Source organism: Mesoplodon densirostris, chromosome 1 (genome assembly GCF_025265405.1).
Source record: "Mesoplodon densirostris isolate mMesDen1 chromosome 1, mMesDen1 primary haplotype, whole genome shotgun sequence".
Lineage (NCBI taxonomy): Eukaryota > Metazoa > Chordata > Mammalia > Artiodactyla > Ziphiidae > Mesoplodon > Mesoplodon densirostris.
In genome coordinates this window covers 8431421-8454104 of record NC_082661.1, presented here as the reverse complement: position 1 = coordinate 8454104, position 22684 = coordinate 8431421, and the positions used below count along the sequence as shown (strand labels likewise).

The 22684-nt window shown below is 50.9% G+C and overlaps 1 protein-coding gene across 1 annotated transcript in view; it reads right to left on the bottom strand.

The window, feature by feature from the left end:
* The window catches only part of CHST15 (carbohydrate sulfotransferase 15), an 86582-nt gene that overhangs the window by 14503 nt on the left and 49395 nt on the right, over positions 1–22684 (bottom strand). Inside the window, exons 2-5 of the mRNA XM_060097405.1 lie at positions 19179–20227; positions 17892–18231; positions 15826–15972; positions 12507–12663 (exon numbers count right to left, since the gene is read on the bottom strand). Coding sequence (XP_059953388.1) covers positions 12507–12663; positions 15826–15972; positions 17892–18231; positions 19179–19724 — 1190 coding nt within the window. The 5' untranslated portion in view covers positions 19725–20227. The remainder of the gene's footprint in view (positions 1–12506; positions 12664–15825; positions 15973–17891; positions 18232–19178; positions 20228–22684) is intronic.

Sequence of the window (22684 nt, the reverse complement as noted above, 5' to 3'; positions counted from 1 at the left end):
GGGAGATTTCTCCTGCCCCTCAGTCCCCCAGGGACCCTGGATCTGCCCACAGGGTGGGTGGTGGGCTTCCTAGAGCCCACACACATGCTGAGATGCATGTCTGTAACAAGTCCTTCATGCCCTATTTGAGCAGGGACCTCTCCCCTCCCCCTCTCCCATTTGGATTCTATAGATTTCCCAAAAGATATGCCCAAGTCCTAACCTCCAGTACCTGCCAATGGGATCTTATTTGGAAATAGGGTCTCTGCAGACCTAATTATGTTGAAGATCTCCAGATGAGATCATCCTGGATTTATGGTGGGCCCTAAATCCAAGCACTGGTGTCCCTATAAGAAGAGACTTGGACAGGGACACATGGGGTGAAGGCATGTGAAGACAGAGGCAGAGACTGAAGTGTTACCTACAAGCCAAGGGACGCCAGGATTGCGGAAGCCACAGGAAGCTGGGGACCCATGGAATGGATTCTCCCTCAGAGCTTCAGGAGGGACTAACCTTGCCAGTACCTTGATTTTGACCTCTGCCCTCCAGAACCATGAGAGGATACGTTTCTGTTGTTTTAAGCCACTAAATGTGTGATAATTTGTTACAAGAGCCCCTAAGAAACTAGTCCAGATTCTAAACCCAGATTCCTGAGGAGTCATTTTTGCCAGCCCTCTCTCCCACCCTGAGACCCTAGAAGAGTGACCTGTGTGTACAGGAGGACGATGGCCATGTGGCCAGCTACCTTCCGCAGAGAAATACGAAGGAGGAAAAGCAAAACAGGACCCTTGCTTTCCCGGAGGGCACTATTGGGTCCTCCCGAAAAATCAGGCTGGTGCGTCATATAAGAATGTCTTCAATAAACAATACTATGATTTCCCCACAACTACTCTCTAGAGAAAAAGAGTCAGGTAATGACCTTGGATTAGTGCGAGCCACTTGGATGGGCTAAAACCATTCAGAAAACGTTGAGAAGGACAGCAAATATATCATGAATAAGTATCCAAACGGACCTCGAAACGCCAGAGTAGGCATGAAACGGAGGAGCACCCTATGGTCCTCGCCCCCCATGTCCTCGGCCCCCGTGTCCTCCACCTGCCTTTTGTCTGTGGAAAAACTGTAGCCGAAGAATAAGTTTAATCAGAGAAGTGAGAAAATGCAGAAACAAAGGAAAACAGTCCAACAGACTAAATAATACCAGTTTAGTCATAAAGCAAAGTCAAGGACCTTTAGTTCCTCCTCAAGGGCTATAGATCATATTCTGAGCCGTTTCCTGCGAGCTGTCTTATAGATACTGAAACCCTCACCAAGTGGAGGAAGTTAACTACATGATGACCAGACTGTAGCCACGACAGAAGCTGCCACAATTCCAAGAACCGGCCTCAGGAAAATGGGAACAAACCGACCCTGGAACTGAAGATTAACTGTACTTAAAACAATCAAGATGATGCTGGTCAGACCACCGATGACCAATTTCAAGATGACTGTCAGAGCTGGCTGTGCTGTTTCTGCATGCAGCCCCCTCCCTCTGTCTATAGAAGCTCTTGCCCTCTGATTGTCGGGGGAGGGGGGAGTCGGCCTTTGGACAGGCGTCCGCCCTCCCCCACCCCGCTGGTTGCCGGCATCCAAAATAAAGCAAACTTTCCCTTCCACCAACCTGGTCTCTTTATTATTGGCTTTCGAGCAGCGAGCAGCCAGACCCCCACTTTCGGTTACAGGCATACTCACGTAACAAGTGGAAATGTAAAGAAATAAGCCTAAGTGTCCACATTTGAGTCTTTAAAACCAACTGTACAATGAGGAAGTAGGGAAAAGAGGCCAACCTGGGAAATACACAAGGGGTTTAGTTGACATAGTATATAACGAATCCTCACAGAACTGCAGGGACACTGATGCAACTTCGGGATACATTAATAAAGGTATGGCATTGAGAATGCGGGAGGGTGTTGCTTCCTCCACCCTGGCAGGTCCCAGCCCCAAAGGACACTTGCCTTCAGTGCTGGCTGACAAACAGTAAGGGGGAAGGGGCTGTTCCATCTGGAGAAGCAGGACTCAGCCAGAAGGGTGCCAGCTTCAACAGCTAAAAGGGTATTCGGAGCTGGAAAAAGACAGGTCCCAGACTCCTGAAGGACTGACCCTAGGTAGAAGGGTCAGGAAGAAAGGCTGGTTTGATCCCGTCCAGCATGACGGGAGCAGCCCCAGCGGCAAAAGTCAAGGCTGTAGGGGCTGAGAGCTCCCTGGCTGGGTGAGGGCCAGCTGACCCTGATCCCTGCCCCCAGCCCTGAGTTTTGGTGCTGCCAACCCCCCTCCTTCGGGACCACCTCATCTTCTGACTCTCAAACCCTCCCAAACAGATGGGTGTTATATGTGGCCAGAACTGTTTCCAACAGCAATTCCAAGTACAAGTCCAAAGACATTCCAGGCCTCTGTGCTACGGTTATTCTGAAGGCCGCTGGGGTGGCCCTGGGACAGCAGGCCTGTCCATATGGTGAGGCACCTTTTCTGTGCAGGGCAGAGGTCCCGGGACCCCAGCACTGCTGGGAAGGGGAGTGCATGTGGCAGGGGCTCCCTCCACCTGGTGCCTCTGGAAGGGATCGCGTCTCTTCCCAAGGGAACAGAAGAGTGGCCATCAGTGAGCTTGCAGGTCTCAACATGTAAAATCTTGGTGGTTACCCAAGGTCACAGCTGAATGCACCCAACAGCGACAGGGCACTGCTCTGAGCCCAGGTGAGCAGAGATATGGGTGTAGTGATCATCCAGAAAACAGGGGCAACCACTACTCCATGGGCCCCTCCTCCAGCCGGGCTCACTCGAGTGCTGTACAGGTTCAGCTCCCAGAATCCTCTTGGTATCCACCCGCCGCGTGCCTGCTCGTGGCTACTGAGGGCTGCCCTCCCCCGGCCCTGTGCTCGGCACTGCACGTGTATTCTCCTGCCCTGTTCATAGCCAGCCTTTGAGATGTGCACTGTCGTTACCCGTCTTACAGAGCTTCCTAAGGTCATGCGGCCCAGGAAGCCTCAGGGCTGGTCCCAAACCAACCCAGGCCTGCCTGACCCCAACGCCCACTGACCCAACAGGACCTGGCCCAGCCTCATAGTTTAGGGATGTAGCCAAATCAGCAGCTGACTTGAGTGGGGCACTAGCCAGCTGATGCTCTGGGGGTTTTGTTTGTTTTTAAGATTTTATTGTTTTAGGTGCAGAGTGATTTGGGAGCAAGAGTCAGTTCTGTCACGGAACTACTCAGTAAGTTACAGGAGACTGAGGAGCAGTTGCACGTGTATTAGAGCAGCAAACCTTCAGGACGAGCAGAAGCGGCACTGGCGTGACCAGGAAAAGCAGATGCGTTTACGGAGCACCGCACGGGCATCTAGAAACCACAGCAACAACAAACAGAGGTTCAGGTCCCTGTCACAGCTTCCATCCTCACCTCCTGACCTTTCATCACTTGGATAAGCTACTGGTCACTGCAAACAGCTCATTGGATTTTACCCGTGTGGCTCTGAGAGGATAAGGTACACGCTGCTCAGCCTTCCCTCAAGGCGGGGCCCCTGCAGGTTCAGGCTCGCCCATTACTTGCTCAGCGAGACCACCCCCTGCGGCGGGTTTCTCTTTCTTTTGTGATATTTTTGTTCATACCATGTTTAAATTGAGAGATAATCCACACACTGTGAAATTCACCCTTTTTTTTTTTTTTTGCGGTACGCGGGCCTCTCACTGTTGTGGCCTCTCCCGTTGCGGAGTACAGACTCTGTACGCGCAGGCTCAGCGGCCATGGCTCACGGGCCCAGCTGCTCCGCGGCATGTGGGATCTTCCCGGACCGGGGCACACACCCGTGTCCCCTGCATCGGCAGGCGGACTCTCAACCACTGCGCCACCAGGGAAGCCCAAATTCACCCTTTTAAAGTGAACGATATAGTGGTTTTTAGTAAATGCACAAACCTGTGCCAACACCAGCACCATCTAGTTCCAGAACATTCCCATCACCCCGGAGGGACTGATGGCTTTCACCTGTCGGTCCCCAGAGGGCCTGGGTCAGAAGTCACTCGGATCCCCCAGCCCAAGAGGCCCCCAGAAGCTCGAGCCTCAGGGTCAGGTCCGCCCAGCCAAGTGCAGGCTGTCGGAGGCCTGGAGCTTCGCCATCTCTCCTGGCTTCCGCTCACCCCTCGGCCGTCTCGGGAGCCGTGCTTGGAGGAAAGACCCGGGGCAGACGCTGAAGCTGTGGACGGCTGGGGGTGGCCACGGCTGCTGGATGGGCTCACCCCAGGCCGTTGTCGCTGCGGCCTCCCTGTGCTCCCAGAGCACCTGCCGGCCAGCCGCATACGTGTGAAAGGTCACATTTCATCACCAGCAGCCCCGCGGCGTGGGCTCACTCACATCTTCTAATCCACCCCGCCACGAGAGCACAGTGTTCCATCACATACACGTGGTTACCAAAGTGACAGCCAGAGCAGCCCGACATTACTCTCCATTTGCTGGCATCCATATCCAAATCACTGATTGATCACTTCCCGACCTCCGATACGGTGTCATCAATAATGATTATATTTATTTTTCCTACAGGAAAAAGTACCCTTTAATGTAGCTGGGAAGGAGGCCCTTTCGTCCACTGAATCACACACCGCGAACATCTCATCACGAGAAACACTGAAGCAGGACACTGGCCAGAGCAGCTTATTTGGAGGAAATGTCTCGAGTCACCCAGGCTGTGCCTGTGGGTGACACTGACGAAGCTCATTTTCTGCCAGAGAAGAACATACAGGCTTGGGCCTAAAAAGGTCCAAAGGGATGCAAAGCTTCCGGTTCATGGGGGCTGCCTGGGCCAGGCCTTCTGCTCCCCTTGAGCACGAGAGGGGTTATGGGTCCCCGCCCCCGTTTCTCCCTGAGCATCCAATCACGGGGCCCTGGTGAACATCCACAGGTGGAGGCAACGCCAACATCCTCTCTACCTACGAGCCCGGTATGGCTCACAAAGCACTTTCACTTGATGCGCCCGTGATCCCGATACCAGGTGTCTCTACAGGTGAGGAGAGGCAGGCACACAGAGGATGGGTGGGGTACCCCTGGGTAAGGCAGCAGCGAAGCCAGACCTAGATCCCCAGGTGGCGGACCTCACTGCAGAGCGACGGCCACCACTCCCCAGGCTGGCCGGGCCGTGACCCGGGCCGCGTTCACTCATCAGCCCCGTACTCTGGGTAGCAGAGGTGCCTGAACTTCATCTGGTGGCCCAGAGTCAGTGCTCCATGCCCACATCCCCTTCCAGTCTCTGCAGACTGTGGACAGCGCTCCTCATCACACAGAAACCCCCTCTGCAGACCATCCATGTGGGAACACTCAGGTCTGCCAATGACTTTGTAAACACTTCCCCCAAACTAAACAGCGCTCCACACACAGGAGTTTTCAGCACGATGGTTTTTCTCCCACCAACAAGATGTGGTCCCTCCCCAGGCGGTCACGCCTGAACGGCTTTCAGAGAACAGGGCGCGTGGCCCCAGCCCGGGCCCGGCCCGTTCCCCCTGCCTGCCCTGGGCAGCTCACAGCGCAGCTCTATCAAAGTGACCTCACACCACTTCTAGGGCCCATACAAAGGTGTGTCAGTGACACCCAGACAGGCAGCTTCTGAGAAGCCAAATGCCTGAAATCACCAGGAAATTAACAAGCAGCTTAGGACGCTCTGCAACAGTCTTCCTCAAGACCGCTGCCTTAGGATCCCTAACCCTCCAAGGTCTTAAAGCGGGAAGAGGGAAGAGAGCAGGACCTGGGTGGGGGTGGGGGCACCGGAAATTGATCTGTGGCTGTTGTCACAACCTTTATACTCCAACGCCCCTACACCCCACAACTCCATCTCTTGCCCACAGGGGAGCTCTCCTAATCTCCCTTTGGGATAGTTTACATTAAAAATCAATCTGTCGGTGCTAAGGAACAGCCTGCTTTTTAATCCTCGTGCAAATCTGTTATCGAGAAAACATCTCACGGCCTTGGAGTGCCAGAACTCCTCTTCTGCCTGAGAACATGTCTCTGGCACTAAATCGGTGCTTCCAGAGACCTGGAGAAGTTGGGCTGTTTGGAGAAGGTTTTTGGCACCTATTGAGTCACAAGAGAAATTCTCGTCCGGAGTCAGGGGTCCACAGCAATTCAATCCCGCTTCAGTCCGGCTCAGCTCCCTCCTACGAGACCTGGTTATTGCCCTGGGTCAGCATCCTGATGTCACTGATATGGAGATACGTGAATGAGCGGAGTCCAGGCTTAGGTACCTACACAGACTGGCATCCTTACTGCTCAAGAACTGTGCAGAAGTGGGGAGCCATCCTGCTCGTGGCTGCAGTTCAGTCCCTTCACTGAAAAGACCTGCCCCACCCGAGGTTAAACCTCCCCAGGTCAGACACAGCCAGTGGCTGGTGGGTGGGAGATACCTCGCGGAAGGGCCATCTCAGCTGCACAGCTCCCCGTGGGGTTGGCTGAGACCTCTGTTGTGACCCCTCCGTCAGTCCTGCCCTGTCGCCCCTCCCAGCGGTTGTCCCGAAAGCACTCATAAACCTCCTGCACACAAAATGCTGTCTCAGAGTCTGCATCCCACTAATTGACCTACGATAGAGGTGGAAAGCTTGGATCCTTGGTCATACGGACATGGGATTGAAACCCAGTCTGGCCACTTATTAACCAGGTGACGGTGGATAGGTGACTTAACCCCAGTGAGCCCACACACCTCACCTGTGACACAACATGACAGCCCTCTCACCTGCTTGCAAAGTTCAAAGGAGGCGATGCCTGAAAAGGGCTTAGCACAGAGCCAGGGTGGAGTAAGTGCTCAATTAATGCTAGGTTCCCACCCCTCCACTGGATGAAGCCTCCAGGAGGGCAGACAGGAAGGACTTTGCTCTCCAATCTATGCAGTGCCATCTAGCATATCAAGGGTGCTCAATAAATGTCTCATGAGTACATGAGTGCTCAGTTTGGTTATTGTTATTATTTGCCACTAATGTGGCCTAACAATAATAGCTAATAATTATGTAATATTTACCATGTGCCCAGTACTGTTTAAACATGCTACACACATTAAGTCATTTAATTCTCACAACTCTAGAGGTAGGATTATTTTCCCCCATTTCACCGATGTGGACATGAGGCACAGAGAGGTTGAGTAACTTGCCCAAGGTCACACAGCCAGTGAGCGGCAGAGCTGGGGTTCAAATACAGACCATCTGGTCCCTGAGGCTGTCTCTCTACCACAATGATCCTGGGTCCTTGTTCACCACCCACACATCCCACCAGCCACTCTGGAGATGGAGTGAAATTCATGAAAGGTTCAAGGTTCTAGTCCAAAGGTTCATGCCCACTCATTACTCTCTGAATGACCAACGGTACATAAATGGATGCATTTCATTTAGGGCTTCATTCCTTCCATTCCTAGTTTATCACCATAAGTAGAATAAGTATTTAACCAGCCCAGTGAGTTGTTAAAAGAAATCAGTTTATAAAAGCAGAGGAAGAAAACAACTCCTTAGGTTCCAAGGCTCAAAACATTTGGGTCAAAATCAAGTTCTACTCTTAATGGAGCTGAGCTCTCCTTCCCTTCTGACTTACCTTCATTAACCGTGAAAACCAAAGGCTCCTGAGGTGGTCATTTCCGTGCACTGTGGTAAGACTACACCCAGGATTAAGACCAAGATACAGAGACGGTAAAGTCCGTGACCCATGGCGCAGGACCACTCTCCGAACACCTTCTGAATGAACTACATTGGAGATAACCACCTCTGCATTAAGAGTCAGCCTCTATCAACCGTCTCACAAATGAAGAGATAGGAGGCCAGTGTGAGCACTGTTGAAAAGAAGTCTTTCCACTTAAGCACTGAACTAAATGAAGGAAAATCCTGCTTGTAATTGGTGGCTTCTTTTTAATTAACCGGGCCGATTTAACCTAGTTAATTCAAATTAATTAACTTGAATTTTAAAGTATCGTTATCTCTAACATAGAGAAACTTGCAACAGGAATTCCTGGCTGGCCCTTTTGGCCCTTAAGAACCATCCCATCCGCTTTCCACTATTTTCTCTTCCCCTCCAGAAAAATAAATGGACTTGCTGTTTACAACCTCCTCTGGAAACTTTAAAGTGATTGATTTGATTTTGCTTACAATTCCAACATTTTCAAACCCTCTGCCATTGATCAATTATAGAAATAAAGGCTAAATGTCAATCTAAAACTAGAAATAAAGGTTTCTCCCCACTCCTCTCCGAGCCTATCTGTAGGAGGAAAGAAAAATTTGGTCCAGTCCCACTGGCAGCAAGCAACTCAGGGAATCTCCCACTTGCAGAAGTGCAAGGTCATGGAACGGCTGAAGTGGCTAACGGCACAGGACCCAGTTAGACTAATAGGAACCTGGGTCCAAAGTGTTTGTTTCTTCAAGAGTGACCTAACCACCCAGAATTTATTATCCTTTCTGGTTGGGATGGGAAATAAGCCAGTCATTTCAGACAGGCCATGAGTCACGGAGTTCAAAAAAGAAGGAATTCCTATTGCTACATACTTTTATAAATGTTTAAAAAGCAGTAGAACAGCTGCTACTGTCGGTAACCCACACAGAAAATACACACATGCACACACACTCCCCTACGCGTGTGCGGGCCCTGCCACTACACACGGTGCTACACTGGTACTTGCTCTTCTTCTGGCTCTAAGGGTGTGCTTTCCTGGAGGAACAGAGAGCAGCACGGGCAAAGGAGGTGTGCAAGGTAACTTCCTTTTTAAAAAATATATTTATTTACTTATTTCTTTGGCTGCGCCGGGTCTCAGTTTGCGGCATGCGGGATCTTTTAGTTGTGGCACGTGGGATCTAGTTCCCTGACCAGCGATCGAACCCAGGCCCCCTGCATTGGGATCGTGGAGTCTTAGCCACTGGACCGCCAGGGAAGTCCCGGGAGGTAACTTCTAAGATGGTCCCCAAGAGCCTCACTTCTTGGTATTCACTCCCTGTAATCTCCTCCCCTTGACCATGGCCTGGACTTTGTGACTTGCTTCTCATCAAGAGAACGTGGCAAGGGTGATGGGCTGTCACTCTGGTGCTCAGATTACCAAAGGTGAAGGCTTCCAACTTGGCAGCAGCTCTCTCCTTTGCTGGCTCTGATGGAGCGAGCAACCTCCGATGTTGCTGAGGCCCAGTGGCAAGGTACTGAGGGCAGCCTCTAGCTGACAGCCAGTAAAGAACGGTGGCCCTCCTTCCAACAGCGCTTGAGGAACTGAATTCTGCTAACAACCACACGAGCCTGAAAGCAGATCCTTACCCAGTCAAGCCTTCGGATGGGGCCCTGCCCTGGTGACACATTGACTGCAACCTTGGGAGAGACCCTGAAGTAGAGGAGCCAGGAAAGCTGCACCAGGTTCCGACCCACAGAAGACAGTGTGAGATAGTAAGTGTGGTGTTTTAAGCAGCCAAGTTCCTGGGTGATTTGTTACGCAGCAGTAGATGACAGATACAGTAGGCAACCCCACGACTGGGTCAGCTTCCTGATGAGGCTGTCACCATGGCAACCTGCCCTTCTCCTTGGTACCATCACATGCATCCTGAGAGTCAATGTCTCGCTTTCCTGACCAAGTGCAGCTCCTGGAGGACAGGCACCTACACATGTCTGCTCAGCACCAAGCACGGTGCCCAGCATGTGACTGGGAATCGATGAACATTTTAACTGATGAACTCTTTCTGTTAAGTGAGCACCAGGAAGTTAAGAACCTTCAGTTCCTGGTATAAATAGAGTATTTGTTCCTTAAAAAAAAAAAAAAAAAAAGAGGAAACAAGAGGATGCCATCTTGGGCCCGAGAGCCTTCTAAAAGGGGGATTTGGGGCTGGGGTCTGAGAGGAGAGTCAGGCAGGTCCAGCTCCCCACTCAGTGTCTGAACCCAGGCAGCATGACGACCCCACCTATTAAAAGCTCGCCTTTATGGTGCGTGTGTCCTCAGGACTGCGGGGAGAAAGGGACACACTCAGGGAAGCTGGCCCCCGCTCTCCAGGAGAACACGCGGTCCTTCCCTTTGTGCTCTCCATTCTCCCTATTCAGAATGCTCCTTCCCCTTGACCACCTTTCTACTCTGTTTGCTTGGCAAACTCTTACTCAGCCCTCAAAACCCCCCCTGGCCTCAGCTCCTCCAGAACAGCCTTTCTGGACCCTCGACTAGGAGCGCCTTCCCTCTTTGGTGCCACACTTCGCCCTCCCTCCCCACCCGGGCTGAACCACAGACGGTAACGACCACGGCCACGCCTGTGAGCGCCCCATCCCCAAGGCTCCCACCTCTGTGCCCAGGGAGTGACAGAGGCTGAAGTTTCAGCCTCTTGGCCCTCTGGAGTCAAGGCAGCGTGACCTTCCTCAGAAGGAGGAACAGGGAGATGTGACAGGAAGACACTGGGCGATCAGTGAGCACCCCCGAGAGAGAATGTTCCGGCCTCGTGAACTGCAGCAGGGGCGGCCAGGGGGCGGGGGGGTGGGGCATGGCAGAGCAGCTGTGAAAACACCTCAGTGGGCAGCGTGGGGTCACTTAATGACCAGGCCTTTCAAGGCTGACGGTTATGTAATTGTGTCCACACAAGAATATGGCTGGTTTGTGTCAAGGGTTCTCAAGCCGTGGGGGACCAGCCCACGCTCTGAGCAGAAGGGCCAAATTCCTGCCTCCCGAGGTTTGGGAACTAGCAGGCAGGACGTGGCGAGCTGCTCCGAGGTCAGGGCTGCTTCATTAGCAGAGCAGATGGATTCCTGAGGCTGGAGGAGGTGCAGCATGGAGAGAGGCCCCATGGTGTGACACAAGAGGGCTGCAGGGGTGGAGACGGAGCAAGGGCCATCCAGCTCTCTGACCGGATGACTGTGGTGCCCGGGGGCCGTTCGGAGACGCCATGAGGGGGACAAGGAGGTAAATCAACAATTCGAAATGAAAGAAGCAAGATGTAAGACTGGATATTCACACAGCTGCACACCACACGTGTGCACGCACACACACACTACACTTATCTACGAAGATACGTACTTTGGAAGAAACTAAGCAAAATAAAAATGATGACTATCTCGGTGGGAGATTATAGGTGTTTTTTAAATTGTCATCATCGGCAAGGCTACGGGGCCAGGAATGTATGCCATCCAAGGAAGGAACTGGGGGGTATTGGTGTCCTAGGGCCGCTGTAACACTACCACAAACTTGTGGCTTCTTACAGCAGGAATTTATTCTCTCACAGTTCTGAAAGCCAGGTGTCAGCAGGGCCGGTTCGCTCTGGGGCTTCTGAGGAGAATCTGTTCTGGGCCTGTGTCCCACTGCTGGGGCTGCCGGCCTCCCTGGGCAGCCTCGGCTTCTGGCAGAATCACTCCAACCTCTGCCTGCATCCTCACATGTGTCCTCCCTGTGTCTGCAGGTCTCGGTCCCTGTGTCTGCAGGTCTCGGTCCCTATGTCTGCAGGTCTCGGTGTCCAAATGTTCTCTTCTCATAAGGACACCAGCTCTTGGATTAGGGCCCACCCTCATCCAGTGTGACCTCATCTTAACGTGAGTCCGTCAGCAAAGACCCTATTTCCAAACAAGGTCACATTCAAATACATCTTTGTGGGCGAAGGTGTAATTTAAACCCATAACAAGAGGCATTTAGCTCAAAGGAAAATAAGACACAGGGCTGTGGCCGCCGTCTTCAATATCTGGCAGCCTCTCCCATTTAGAAGGATTAGACGTGGTCTGCGTAGGGAAGAAATGGGTCCGAAGTGTCGATGCTCCCAAGAGACAGACTTGGGCTCAAAACAGGAAGGATGCTCTTTCAGAGCTGTCTGAGCGGGACTGGCCATCCTGGGTGGGGAACTCCTGGACCACACTGGAACCTCTTATCTCTAGTGTAGGGGTACTGGCCGGGGCGGGGGCGGGGGGGCGGGTAGGGGTGGACTAAATGATTTTAAAGTCCGGGCAGCCCTAAGACTCTGCCATCCACACAGGCGTCATCAGTGACCTCAGCATCACCCAGTGCCGGCCTGGCCACCCTCAGACAGCCCTCGGCTCAATACCATGCTAGCCTGGCCTCATCTGCACCGGGCACCTCCCGCCCTCTACAACAAAGCAGCTCTGTCTGTCGTTTTCTGCCTTTTGGTGTCTCAAGGAAAGGTGGAGCTTGCACATTCAGAGCCAACAGGATAAAGGCATCAATCAAGTCGGGAGACAAGGAATTCTAGGAGTTAAACCCTGCGGAGAACCTCAATATCCTCGATTCTAAGGGCATTTTTCATGGTCGGACATCACCCAAGGGGCATGTACCGAGGTCAGACCGGCCGAGGCTGAAGGCCCACAGGCCAGGGTCAAAATGGCTAACAAAAAAATCCTCGGTTTGCTTAGATGCAGTGAAGATTGCCCCAAGAATAATGTTTACATAAGAAATAGCAGTAACATTGCAAGTTAAGCTTGTTTATTAAAAAAAAAAAAAAAGCAGCAGCAGCAAAATCTTGTTTCTGATGAGAAGGAAGACTGCTCTTCAGAACTGCCTTTTCTTTTCCCAAAACGAAAAATCTACACTGCTCACCTCTCCACGGGGTCCCTGAGCATGACGATCAGTTTTGCGTCTGGCTGAAAGGCGTGGATGAAGTCCTGGGTCAGAAAGGGGGGCTCACCATCCGTGCTGTTGTCGTAGAAGAACGTCCAGGCATTGTTATCCCACATGGTGGAGGCGCTGGCCTCCCCTGGAAACGGAAAATGAGTGAGCAGTGCTGAGTTATGGGCTCCCACAGAGCAGCCCAAATTAGGGGCCAAACCTGGATGTGACACCTTCTTAAATAGGTGTTAGCGGGTGAGCTGGTCTGCCACGCTGGCAGACGGGTCTCCGGGAGAAGGAGGTTGATGACCACCCTCTGCCGCCGTGTCACCCCCTCCCCTCCACGACCTCCATCTGGAGATCGAGGTGATCCACGCAACACGGAGCATCCCTCTTCCTCCCAGCTCCTTTCTCCAGGATGTGCCAAAAAACCTCTGCTAGCATCTGGCCTCCCAATTTCACGATGTTTAACTTGCTAACGGTGCATAGCTCCATGGCATTTTAAGGGCCCGCTGAGACTGTACTAGATGGTTCCCTTCAGAAAGTGTCAGGGATGAAGGAGAAGTTCGGGGATCCGAACTTCTGGATTAATAATTTTGCTCCTTGAAATTGCTGTGGCGGTCTTTTTCGCTGATCATTTACCTTTCTCCCTCTCAATGACAGTTATTGCTTCCGGCATTGTTTTTATCCTCATTTCTCATGAGGAAACTGCATGCAATCTGCATTAACCTTCCCTTGAAATCACAAGGGTCAGTCCCAGTGCATACTCTAAGACCAAACGAGAGGAAGGCTTTGCGGGAAGGGTCATGCGACCTCGGTCCTGCGTGCCCACCCACCCCGTCACCCTGCACACAGGTGGCATTCACTCAGTGCTGACTGCATGAACAGGAAGCTGGCTCTAGCCCCTGTTTGATCACAGTCTGTGTGAATGAAGCATGATAACGTTAAACACACATTCTAGGACAGGGGAGAGGCCAAGACACAGACATTTCAACATTTCTATCTCAGATAACTGAACCAATTCCCTGACTTTTTTTTTTTCAGGACAGTCTTCATAGATTTAGAAAGAAAAACAAATCAATCAATTAATTATACATTTGATTTCCCAACATTGTACATGGGACTATATGATACATCTCCAAGTCACTTATTCAGTGAAAATCTGAGCCAAAAGACTAAGTCTCTTTGATCAGGGATGAGCACATCACAGTCATGCAGAGTGTTAGCAGGGCCTTATTTATTCTGTTGGATGTGCAATCATGTCCAGGTGAGCATTACTGTTCTGATCTTTATTTCTATTTTTTTAAGTGATAATACCATAGAATACAGAAAAAACAAGTCAATCAGAAGTCCTTTGAAAATTCTACTCACAATGAATAAGGAAACATTAGGACAAGGGAAGTATCTAAAACTAAGTTAGCACAAATGTTGTCAGTCCCATAAATAAATGTACTGCTTCTATGCTTGTCCATCCACCCGTCCAGCTATCCATCCTTCCTTCATTCATCCTTCATCCATCCAGGCAGAAAGCTCTGATTTGGTGTCTAATATGTGCCCGGCACTATGCCTGGCATTGGGGATAGATGCCGGAAACAAGACAGACAATCCCCTTCCCTCTCCAACCTTACAATCTAGGGGAAGATCAATAATTCGATAAACAATCAGAGCCCCACATGAGCACTTTGACAGGGCAGAGCCGGGTGGCCATAAGAGCAGAGGCAGGGGCCTTTCTCTGCGCTGAGGAAAGGTTCTCTGGTCTTTCCCCAGCCCAAAGAACCCAGCCACTTGAGTCCTTCATGACTCCAGCCATTAGCCCAGACCATTGAGAAAAGGCCCTCTCTGACCCATCGGCCAAGATGGAAAAAGACCAGTATGCTTCTACCAAGGATCTAACAAAAGAAGCTGAAGCAGAGTTAAATCACATTTCAGGGCTGGGAAGAGCCCAGAACTGATCTGGTCCAACAAGCCCATTTTACAGATGAGCAGACTGAGTTCACGAACACAAAGACCAACTTGTCACATGGCACAGAGCTGGCTGGTGGCACGATCAGAGCTGGATGCCAGCTTTCCATCTACCATAAAACTCAATAAACTCTGCTTCAGGTAAACATCAGAGCCGTAGATATATCCCTTAGTTTTCATTTCTAAATCCAGAAGTAAATAAAACTAGGAAACCAACTAAAGCCTTCCTTTTTCAATCATTATCTTAGGCTCTATTTCCTGACCCTAGGATGCATATTTTTAGCTCTTTCCTAAGAACATGAGATTTTCCCAGAGGCATATGGTATGGGAGTCACAGTCAAATATTAATTAAGATTTGTAATTTGGGGTGTTAGAACTCAAGGCTGCAAGAAAATAGCTAGTAGCCAGTTCACACTGGGTGAGAGAGTGTGATCTCATCTGGCTCCTAGGACTTGATTTCTTTGAGTTAAAAATAAATAAATAAATTGGGGCTTAGGCATGTAAGCCTGTCCCCCTGGATATGGGAGTCAAGTAAAGATCCATCTTTCAAATGGTTGATTACAATTCCTTTTAGTCACTAACAGAGTCACCGAATTTGGAGAATCAAAATATAACAGATTTAGGAGCATAAAAAAATAGATCACTGCCTCAGGTAATCAATTTAAGCAAAATATGTGATTCGATTTCTCCCTTTCAGAGGTGTAAGTGGATAAATGTCTTCTCCTAAGCTGAATTCAATAGAGAGAGTGAATAGATATGTTTTTTATAAAACACTCTTGTGAATTTTAAAAAAATGACTATTAATCAAACCACCTCACTTTGAATGTCTACAGGCATCAGCTCGACAAGGCCTAAGCTTTTTCAACAGCAGTTAGTCACCCACGATGCAATAGGGCGGCGCCTATTTCAGGAGAGGCCACCTCCGTCTTTGTAGGGTCCCAGTGGCCAGGGAGTACAAAAGCCACAAGAATTAAACTGATGACTAACTGGTTCATTTTACATTCATGATCCCCCAACCAAACTTACTCAGGTGGGTGTATCATGAAAAGAAATCAAGCACGCAAGCTTAATTCAAGTAAAAGCAAAGAAATAGCAACTTTTCCAAAAAGCCAGTTCAGGTGTGCTTGAGTCTCCACAGAACTAGAGAGGCTACTAAACATTTCTGCTTTACTGAAGTTGCACGAGCACTATGAACATTTTACACGGGGGGGAGAGTGATGGTTAGCGGGGAAGTGTGTGCTCAGCAGCCGCCGGCAGGCATCATGCGAATGCTCGCAGGTGCAGTGAAGCCCGGCCTGGCCCAAGCAGAAGCAGGGGGGCCCTCGTGGGAGTTACACGGAAGCCATACCGATAATGATTCTATTCATCTTGCTCTGTTCTTTTGCAGAGCTGGCCTGCAGTCCCTGATGAATCTGGTGTGCAGCCAGGTCAAAGAGGTCCAGATAATCTTCCACGGGATAGCGGTCCCGCAGACCATCTCTCAGGCGGACGATTCCTACAAGAACCAGGAAGCAGGAGTTAGGACAAAGCTGCCACGGCTGGGCTGATGGCTTCCGGGGAGTGACCACGGGGGGATGGAAAGGTCCAAGGGCCCAGCTGCAGCAGCCAAGGCTCAGCCCAAGGAGCTGCAAGAGAGGGTGGGGCGTCTGTGAATGGGCCATGATCTTTTAACCCACGTGCACTTCGAGGGGTGGAAGGCACCACCATTAAGCTGCACGGTAGCCACTGACAGGCTGGCATGCCTGTTCAAGAACTGTAATCGAGTCTACTTGGAGGAACAGAGAGTTTGGGGCTGGTTAACATGTGCACCAGGTGAGGCCCCCCCAGGGGCAGGGCAGCAGTGGTGTCAGGATACACACACTGGATCCAAAGAAAAGGCAGCCCATCGGAGCGGCAGCATCCTTTGAAGCTCAGATGAGTCTTCTTCACCAGGGCTGACCAGCACCTTCCTGAGGTTCTATACCATCAAGCAGTCTGTCCATCTGTCCAAACAATAAGGGGAATCGATGGTCCCCGGACGGACACCTGGCATTATTATTCTGGCATCAGCCACATGCAGCCTAAATTTTGCCCTTGCCTCAGAAGTGGGTACATTTCACTTGAAAATGTACTGACAACACACTGCCCTAAACCACCGCCACCAAGGTTAATGGAAAGTGGAGAGAGAGCATCCAGGGGCAAGACAGCAAGAGGTTCAAGGTGACACTGGAGCCCAGACTCCAGAGGCCCACATGCCCCCGTGCCTCTCTCTCCTCTGCCAGTGGGCACCTGGTTTTCACGGGGGAAAATGGTGAGCTGCGTAGGAGAGGCTGCTCTTCAGACGAGTAGAGAAACCCTGGCTCCCACAGCTGCCGCTGCCAAGCACAAAAGACACATTTACGCTTCTGTTCACTCCAGGAGGAACATCAAAGGGACTAAGTCAAACGTTTGTCGGGAAACACATTAAGAGTTGGTCTCAACTTAGGCTGTACTAAGGAGAACTTTCAAAATTCCCTTCCAAGCAGCCTAGGTCCTCTGCACGGAAACCACCCTCGAGGGCTTCCCGAACTTTGGCATTTGTCATCCCTTAGCTCCAGTGACCAAACGTCTCCTGGCAGAAGGGAAAAGGTTGAGGAGAGGAAACAGTGACCCAAGGGCGGACGGGTGGCTCGAGCAGAAAGCAGCCTGCATGCCAACCCTGCGGGAAAGGGGTGGGGTGCTGTGAGCAGGGTCTCCCAGAATTATCTCCCTGGGGCTTTCATTCTGACCCTGCGAAGCCGAAGGGTCAGGTCAGAGAAAAGAAGCCCGAAGCAGCTCAATGACAGGCTCAGGGCCCTGGGATGAACCAGCAGGAAGCGCAAACCCCGCTCATGCAGCCGTCTTTCTTTCTCCTGCCACCTCCGGGGGTGGGCGTGTGGGTGCCAGGCTCTAGCAGGAACAGCACGGAGCTGGGAGCTGGATGGACAGCCCCCGACAGAAGTCCACCCGGCCAGCACTCACCGCTCCCAGGTGCTGCGTGTGCCCTTCCGAACAAGAAGAGCTGCTGATCCTGCCCCCTTTCCCTCGCCCTACACACCGCTGGGGCTCCATACATGCTCACCGGGTGGTCGGGAGCTGGGTGCTCGGTCCTGCTGGATGTCTGCCTGGGGATCCCTAAACCAGAGAATTGTCTGATCTCTGCATCTCGGCGTGTTTTCTCATCTCCCCGCCCTGCATCCCTCCTGGGAACTCGCACAGCCCTGCTCGGGTCAGTCTCAGGGCTCCCACGCCAACCCTGACCGTGACCCCAAACCTGACGGTGACCCCTGATCCCGACCCCGACGTGCACGTAAGGAGCGACTGGATGAAGGAGGCAGATGCACCCGGCTTGGTGAGAGACCCCCATGTGCACCCTCGCCACGGGGGCCGGGGACCGGGGACCGCACTGGCACGAACCGAAGCGCTTCCGGGTCCACCAGTGCGGCTCCTTGATGGCGGAGAACTTCACTTCCGGGTGCAGCCGGAGGCGGTCGTAGAGGTCGGTGGTGCCGCACTTGGGCTGCCCGATGATGTAGAAGTGCGGCAGGCAGCGGAGGCGGAAGTGCTTGCCGTGCGCGTGGGACAGGTGGCCCCAGAAGGCCTTGCGCAGGGCGTCGAAGGTGGAGCGGAAGCGCTTGGAGTACAGCACGTAGGAGTTGGTCAGGTAGGGGTCGGTGGTGTTCCTCCCCGTGAACTCCTCGTACCAACAGGGGCTCTTACTGTTGGGGAGGAATTTGTGCGGAATGACTGAAAACATCTGCAAAATCAAAAGACAAAAAGGGGGAGAGACGCACCGAGGGGAAAGCATTAGCACAAGCACATTCCGTCCACAGGATGATGCTGTCCTGAGACTTGTTACAGCGTTCACATTGGAAGTATTATTGGATGATGACTAAATACTAAAACAAAGCAAAACTTGGTAAACAGCCAATGACCAGGCTTTTCCTTAACCCCAAATAAAAATAAAATTTGCAGGGCCTCCCTGGTGGCGCAGTGGTTGGGAGTCCGCCTGCCGATGCAGGGGACGCGGGTTCGTGCCCCGGTCCCGGAGGATCCCACATGCCGCGGAGCGGCTGGGCCCGCGAGCCATGGCCGCGGGGCCTGTGTGTCCGGAGCCTGTGCTCCGCAACGGGAGAGGCCACAGCAGTGAGAGGCCCGCGTACAGCAAAAAAAAAATAAATAAATAAATAAAATAAAATAAATAAAATTTGGAGAGAATGAAAATAAAAGTTCAATCAGAATCCATTCTACCATGATTTATCTTGCGCGCACACACACACACGCACACACACACAGCAATCTAACTAAATTAAAGAGTTGGAACTTTTGACTATGTAGCTGGATATTTAAGTGGCCGTTAGAGGCAAACCCTGTGATTAGGACAGACTAGAAACAAGATGACGGTGATTTACAAAAGCAACTTTAACTGCCAGGGTCACATTTCAAGCAAAAAGTCCCGGAAAGGAATTACTAGGAGGGGCGTCCTTCAACATTGCTTGCTGCGCCACTCAGTACAGAATTCCCTTCTCTGGGCTAACAGCGTGGACACAGACCCCCCAGTGAACTCTCATCCATAAGCCTGTCAAATTACCATTGCTACACTTGAGAAATTTGGGGTCATTTTCTTCCCAGAGGTGGTGACAGGAAAGGAAGCAGATATTTTTAAAAAAATCAGTCCACAGAGATGAGCACCAGGCTACTCACGTGCAATTCCTGCTTCTTGAGATCTTCCACGTCTGGGAGCTGTCTGGTTGTGAACTCAATCCTGGCCGTGATGCTGTTGATAATTAATTTAATGCTTGGATAGTCCTTCACGTACGAAATATTATTTACAGAGGGTTGGTGATGATGCTCTTTTGTGTCACTCGGATTTTCACCATCCATCAAGCCTGGATTGCTGGGGAGGGCTCCGTAGTGGAAAGGCGATGAGATCAGAAGCTCTTGGTGGACCCCAGAAAGGATGTAAGAAGCCATCACCAACGTCATTATTATCAATCCAAAAACGAGGCTGCATCGCTTCCCCTTCTTGAAGCGCAAAAACCCACTCCAGCTCTCGTTCCCTTCAGCCCTCACTTCGAGAACGGCAAGTAAGTTCATCTGCTTACCGTCCACTCGAAACACAATTTTGTTTTCTCCTTTGCACGTGGGGCACTCCTGGCGACTGTGACGGGGGCCTCCTCGGCAGCTGACCTGCTGTGTGTGTGCTTCGTCGGGCAACAGCTGGATGCAGCAATTAATGCAGTGCCTCATCGTAATGCCCTTGGGCTGCTGGCCCGCCGAGCCATGGGCGAGCCTCCAGGGAGTCCAGATGCCTGCAAGTCGTGCTGGAAAACTTTAAGGACGTCTCGTGATCACATACGATGGTTGAAAGGCACAAGCAACAGAAACAAATATAAAAATGATCAGGCGCTAAAACACCAGAGAATGAGGAAGCACGTTCTTTGGTTCGACTCTGAAAGACAACACGAATGATCTCCAATTGTCATGGTCTGTAAGAGCCACTGCAATCCTGGAAAAAGCCACAAGGTCGGGAGCAATTCTTCCTGTCCTTCAGGTTTTTCCCATGGCACCAAATGAAGTGGAGGAGTTCTCACTGGAGAACATGGGAACACCCAAGGGATTAGAAGATCTCATGGCCTCAATGAAGGATGGATTGGCGCACCATCCACACAGAGTCCATGAAGATTTCTTCTTTTACAGCCTGTGTTCCTTTGAAATGTTTCCTCTTCAAAATCTTTAAGATGTCAGATTACCTAAACAACAAAGAAAAGAGGTTTTATTACATTATGTGATGATAGCAGTAACCCTGGGACCATCTTCCAAGGAGAGATGCTCATGCTTCTTTTCCACTTCTCAATTTTAGCCAAGCCGACTGGGTCACAAGCAAGTTACAGAGAATCATACAGGATAAAGGGAGAGGTTTCGGGTCTTTGGTGCTTGGCTTTGGAGTTCAGTCTCTGCCTCCAAATGTCGCCCCAACACCAGCACCACCAGCACCATATTAAACACCTCCTACTTTGCACAACCCACATATTCTGTTATGCCTTTGCCTTGGCACATCTAAGGGACTGGATCCCCCTATCCCAGGACTTGCAGTCATTCTCAGGTTCATGCACAGTCAGTGACTATGAATTTGAGGGATGAATTCAAGTATCAGTGCTGTTAAGTCAACAAAAAATCCAAGAAGGAGAATGTTTAGGGTGGGAGCAGGCAGAGAAAATGGTTTTTACTCTCCCAGTAGCACCAACAGTCTCTTAACCTAGAGCTAACATTTATTACTAGTTTAGGATGCAAAAGTTAATGAAAATTTAGAAACACTGAAATGATTCTCTCCTTCAGTAGAATGTCTCATATTAAAAAATTTTTTTTGACTTTAAGTAATTAAGCAATTAAATCCAACGTGCAGTATTCCCCTGAGCAACAGAACACTTTAGACCCTGAAACAATTTTTCACTTTCATCATCCTGGGGAAAACATGATTCTTCAAAATCCATTAATAGAATCCTGCGGTTATAAACTGTATTGTTGCCCAAATGACACTTCTTTGGGGATGTTGTAAAAAGAGCAAAAAAGGAGACCTACTTAGTTTCCAGCAGTGGTATAACAATGCTAACTAGCTAGCTATGTGACCTTGAGCCAGCCACATAACCTCTCTGAGCTCTGGTTTCCTCACCAGTCAAATTAGGATAAAAAGTACCTCCCTTTCAAGCGTGTAACAAGTACTATATCAGCTAATGCTTGTGAAGACTTTGCATAATGCCTACACGTATTTAGCATCCGATAAAAGGTAGATGACATGAATAATAATAGCATCATCAATGACTATTACTCTTATTTTTTAATTGTCAATGAATGCCAAGAACATCTGAAGTGGACTCAAGGATGGGTAATCCCATCCCATTATTTTTCCTTAGCACCTCAGAATTACCCAAGGGTGGCAGGCTCGCCTCCAATTCTGCATACACACACCCCTCCAACAATCCTAGAGAACGTGATATTAACTAACCCTGCATTAAGCCCCCTCTCACATTGGCCGAAAGGCTGAACAATCAGAACTCACCACCAGAAATACTCCCTTCCCTTGGACCGAAAGGCCCATGTTTTGTCAAATCACAATGACCAAGAAATAGCCAAGCAGTTTCCTAAAATATCTTCCACAAAATGTCCTGAGTGTTGTCGATAGGTCTTCAGTGCTTAAATTACCTGGAGAAAAGGTGAGATGGACCAAACTACACAGACTTCTTTAGAGTAGGACTTTTCACCGGAGAAGAATATAATACACAACGTTTCCAAAACCTAATGGGCCAAAGAACTCTCACTGCCGTCTCAAGGAAGCAGTTTGAGGAATGCTAGTGAGCAAAGGCTGAGATACGGGTCACAGCAGTTCTGAGAAGCGGGTCAGAGCAGTTCTGAGAAGCGCAGAGGAGCAGGGCCTGTGGGAGGGTTCAGCCCGGAACCAGGCCAGTGCCTCGGGCCGCCACCCGCTCATCCCACAGAGCAGTGGGAGGACGTGCCAGGAGCCTCAAGGCTCAAACCTCTGCCCCCAACTTGTTCAACCACCTCTGACCCATCACTGGGTACAAACAATGCTCCCCAACGGGAGAAACAACAGGGCAAGCTCCCCTACTTGGAAATCCCCTCACTAGGCCAAGAAAACATTTTTCACACGCCCAAAACAAGGCCAAGTGGGGTTAAAATGAGGCTCCAACCAGCATCGCAGAGGGGAGCCAGTCACACCCTTCTGTCTCTCTGGCTACAGGAGGCCTAATGCAATTTTTTTCCAAACATGGTCTTTGAAGCTCCAAGACAAGAATGTACAAAATCTGGACCCAACAGGATGGGCAAAACATTCCTCGACAAGAACAAAGGTTTCCTTTGACAAGCAAAATAAACAAATGGACCTGAGTAGGCAGAGACGCGGACAGTCTCAACCGAGAGGCCTGGGACGTGGTGAGCCAGAGGATTTGTCCCCTGGGCAGGCTGCACCCTCCAGCCAGACCTCCCACTCCACGTCTCACTTTTTTTTTTTTTTTTGCGGTACGCGGGCCTCTCACTGATGTGGCCTCTCCCGTTGCGGAGCACAGGCTCCGGATGCGCAGGCTCAGCGGCCATGGCCCACGGGCCAGCCGCTCCGCGGCATGCGGGATCTTCCCGGACCGGGGCACGAACCCATGTCCCCTGCATCGCCAGGCGGACTCTCAACCACTGTG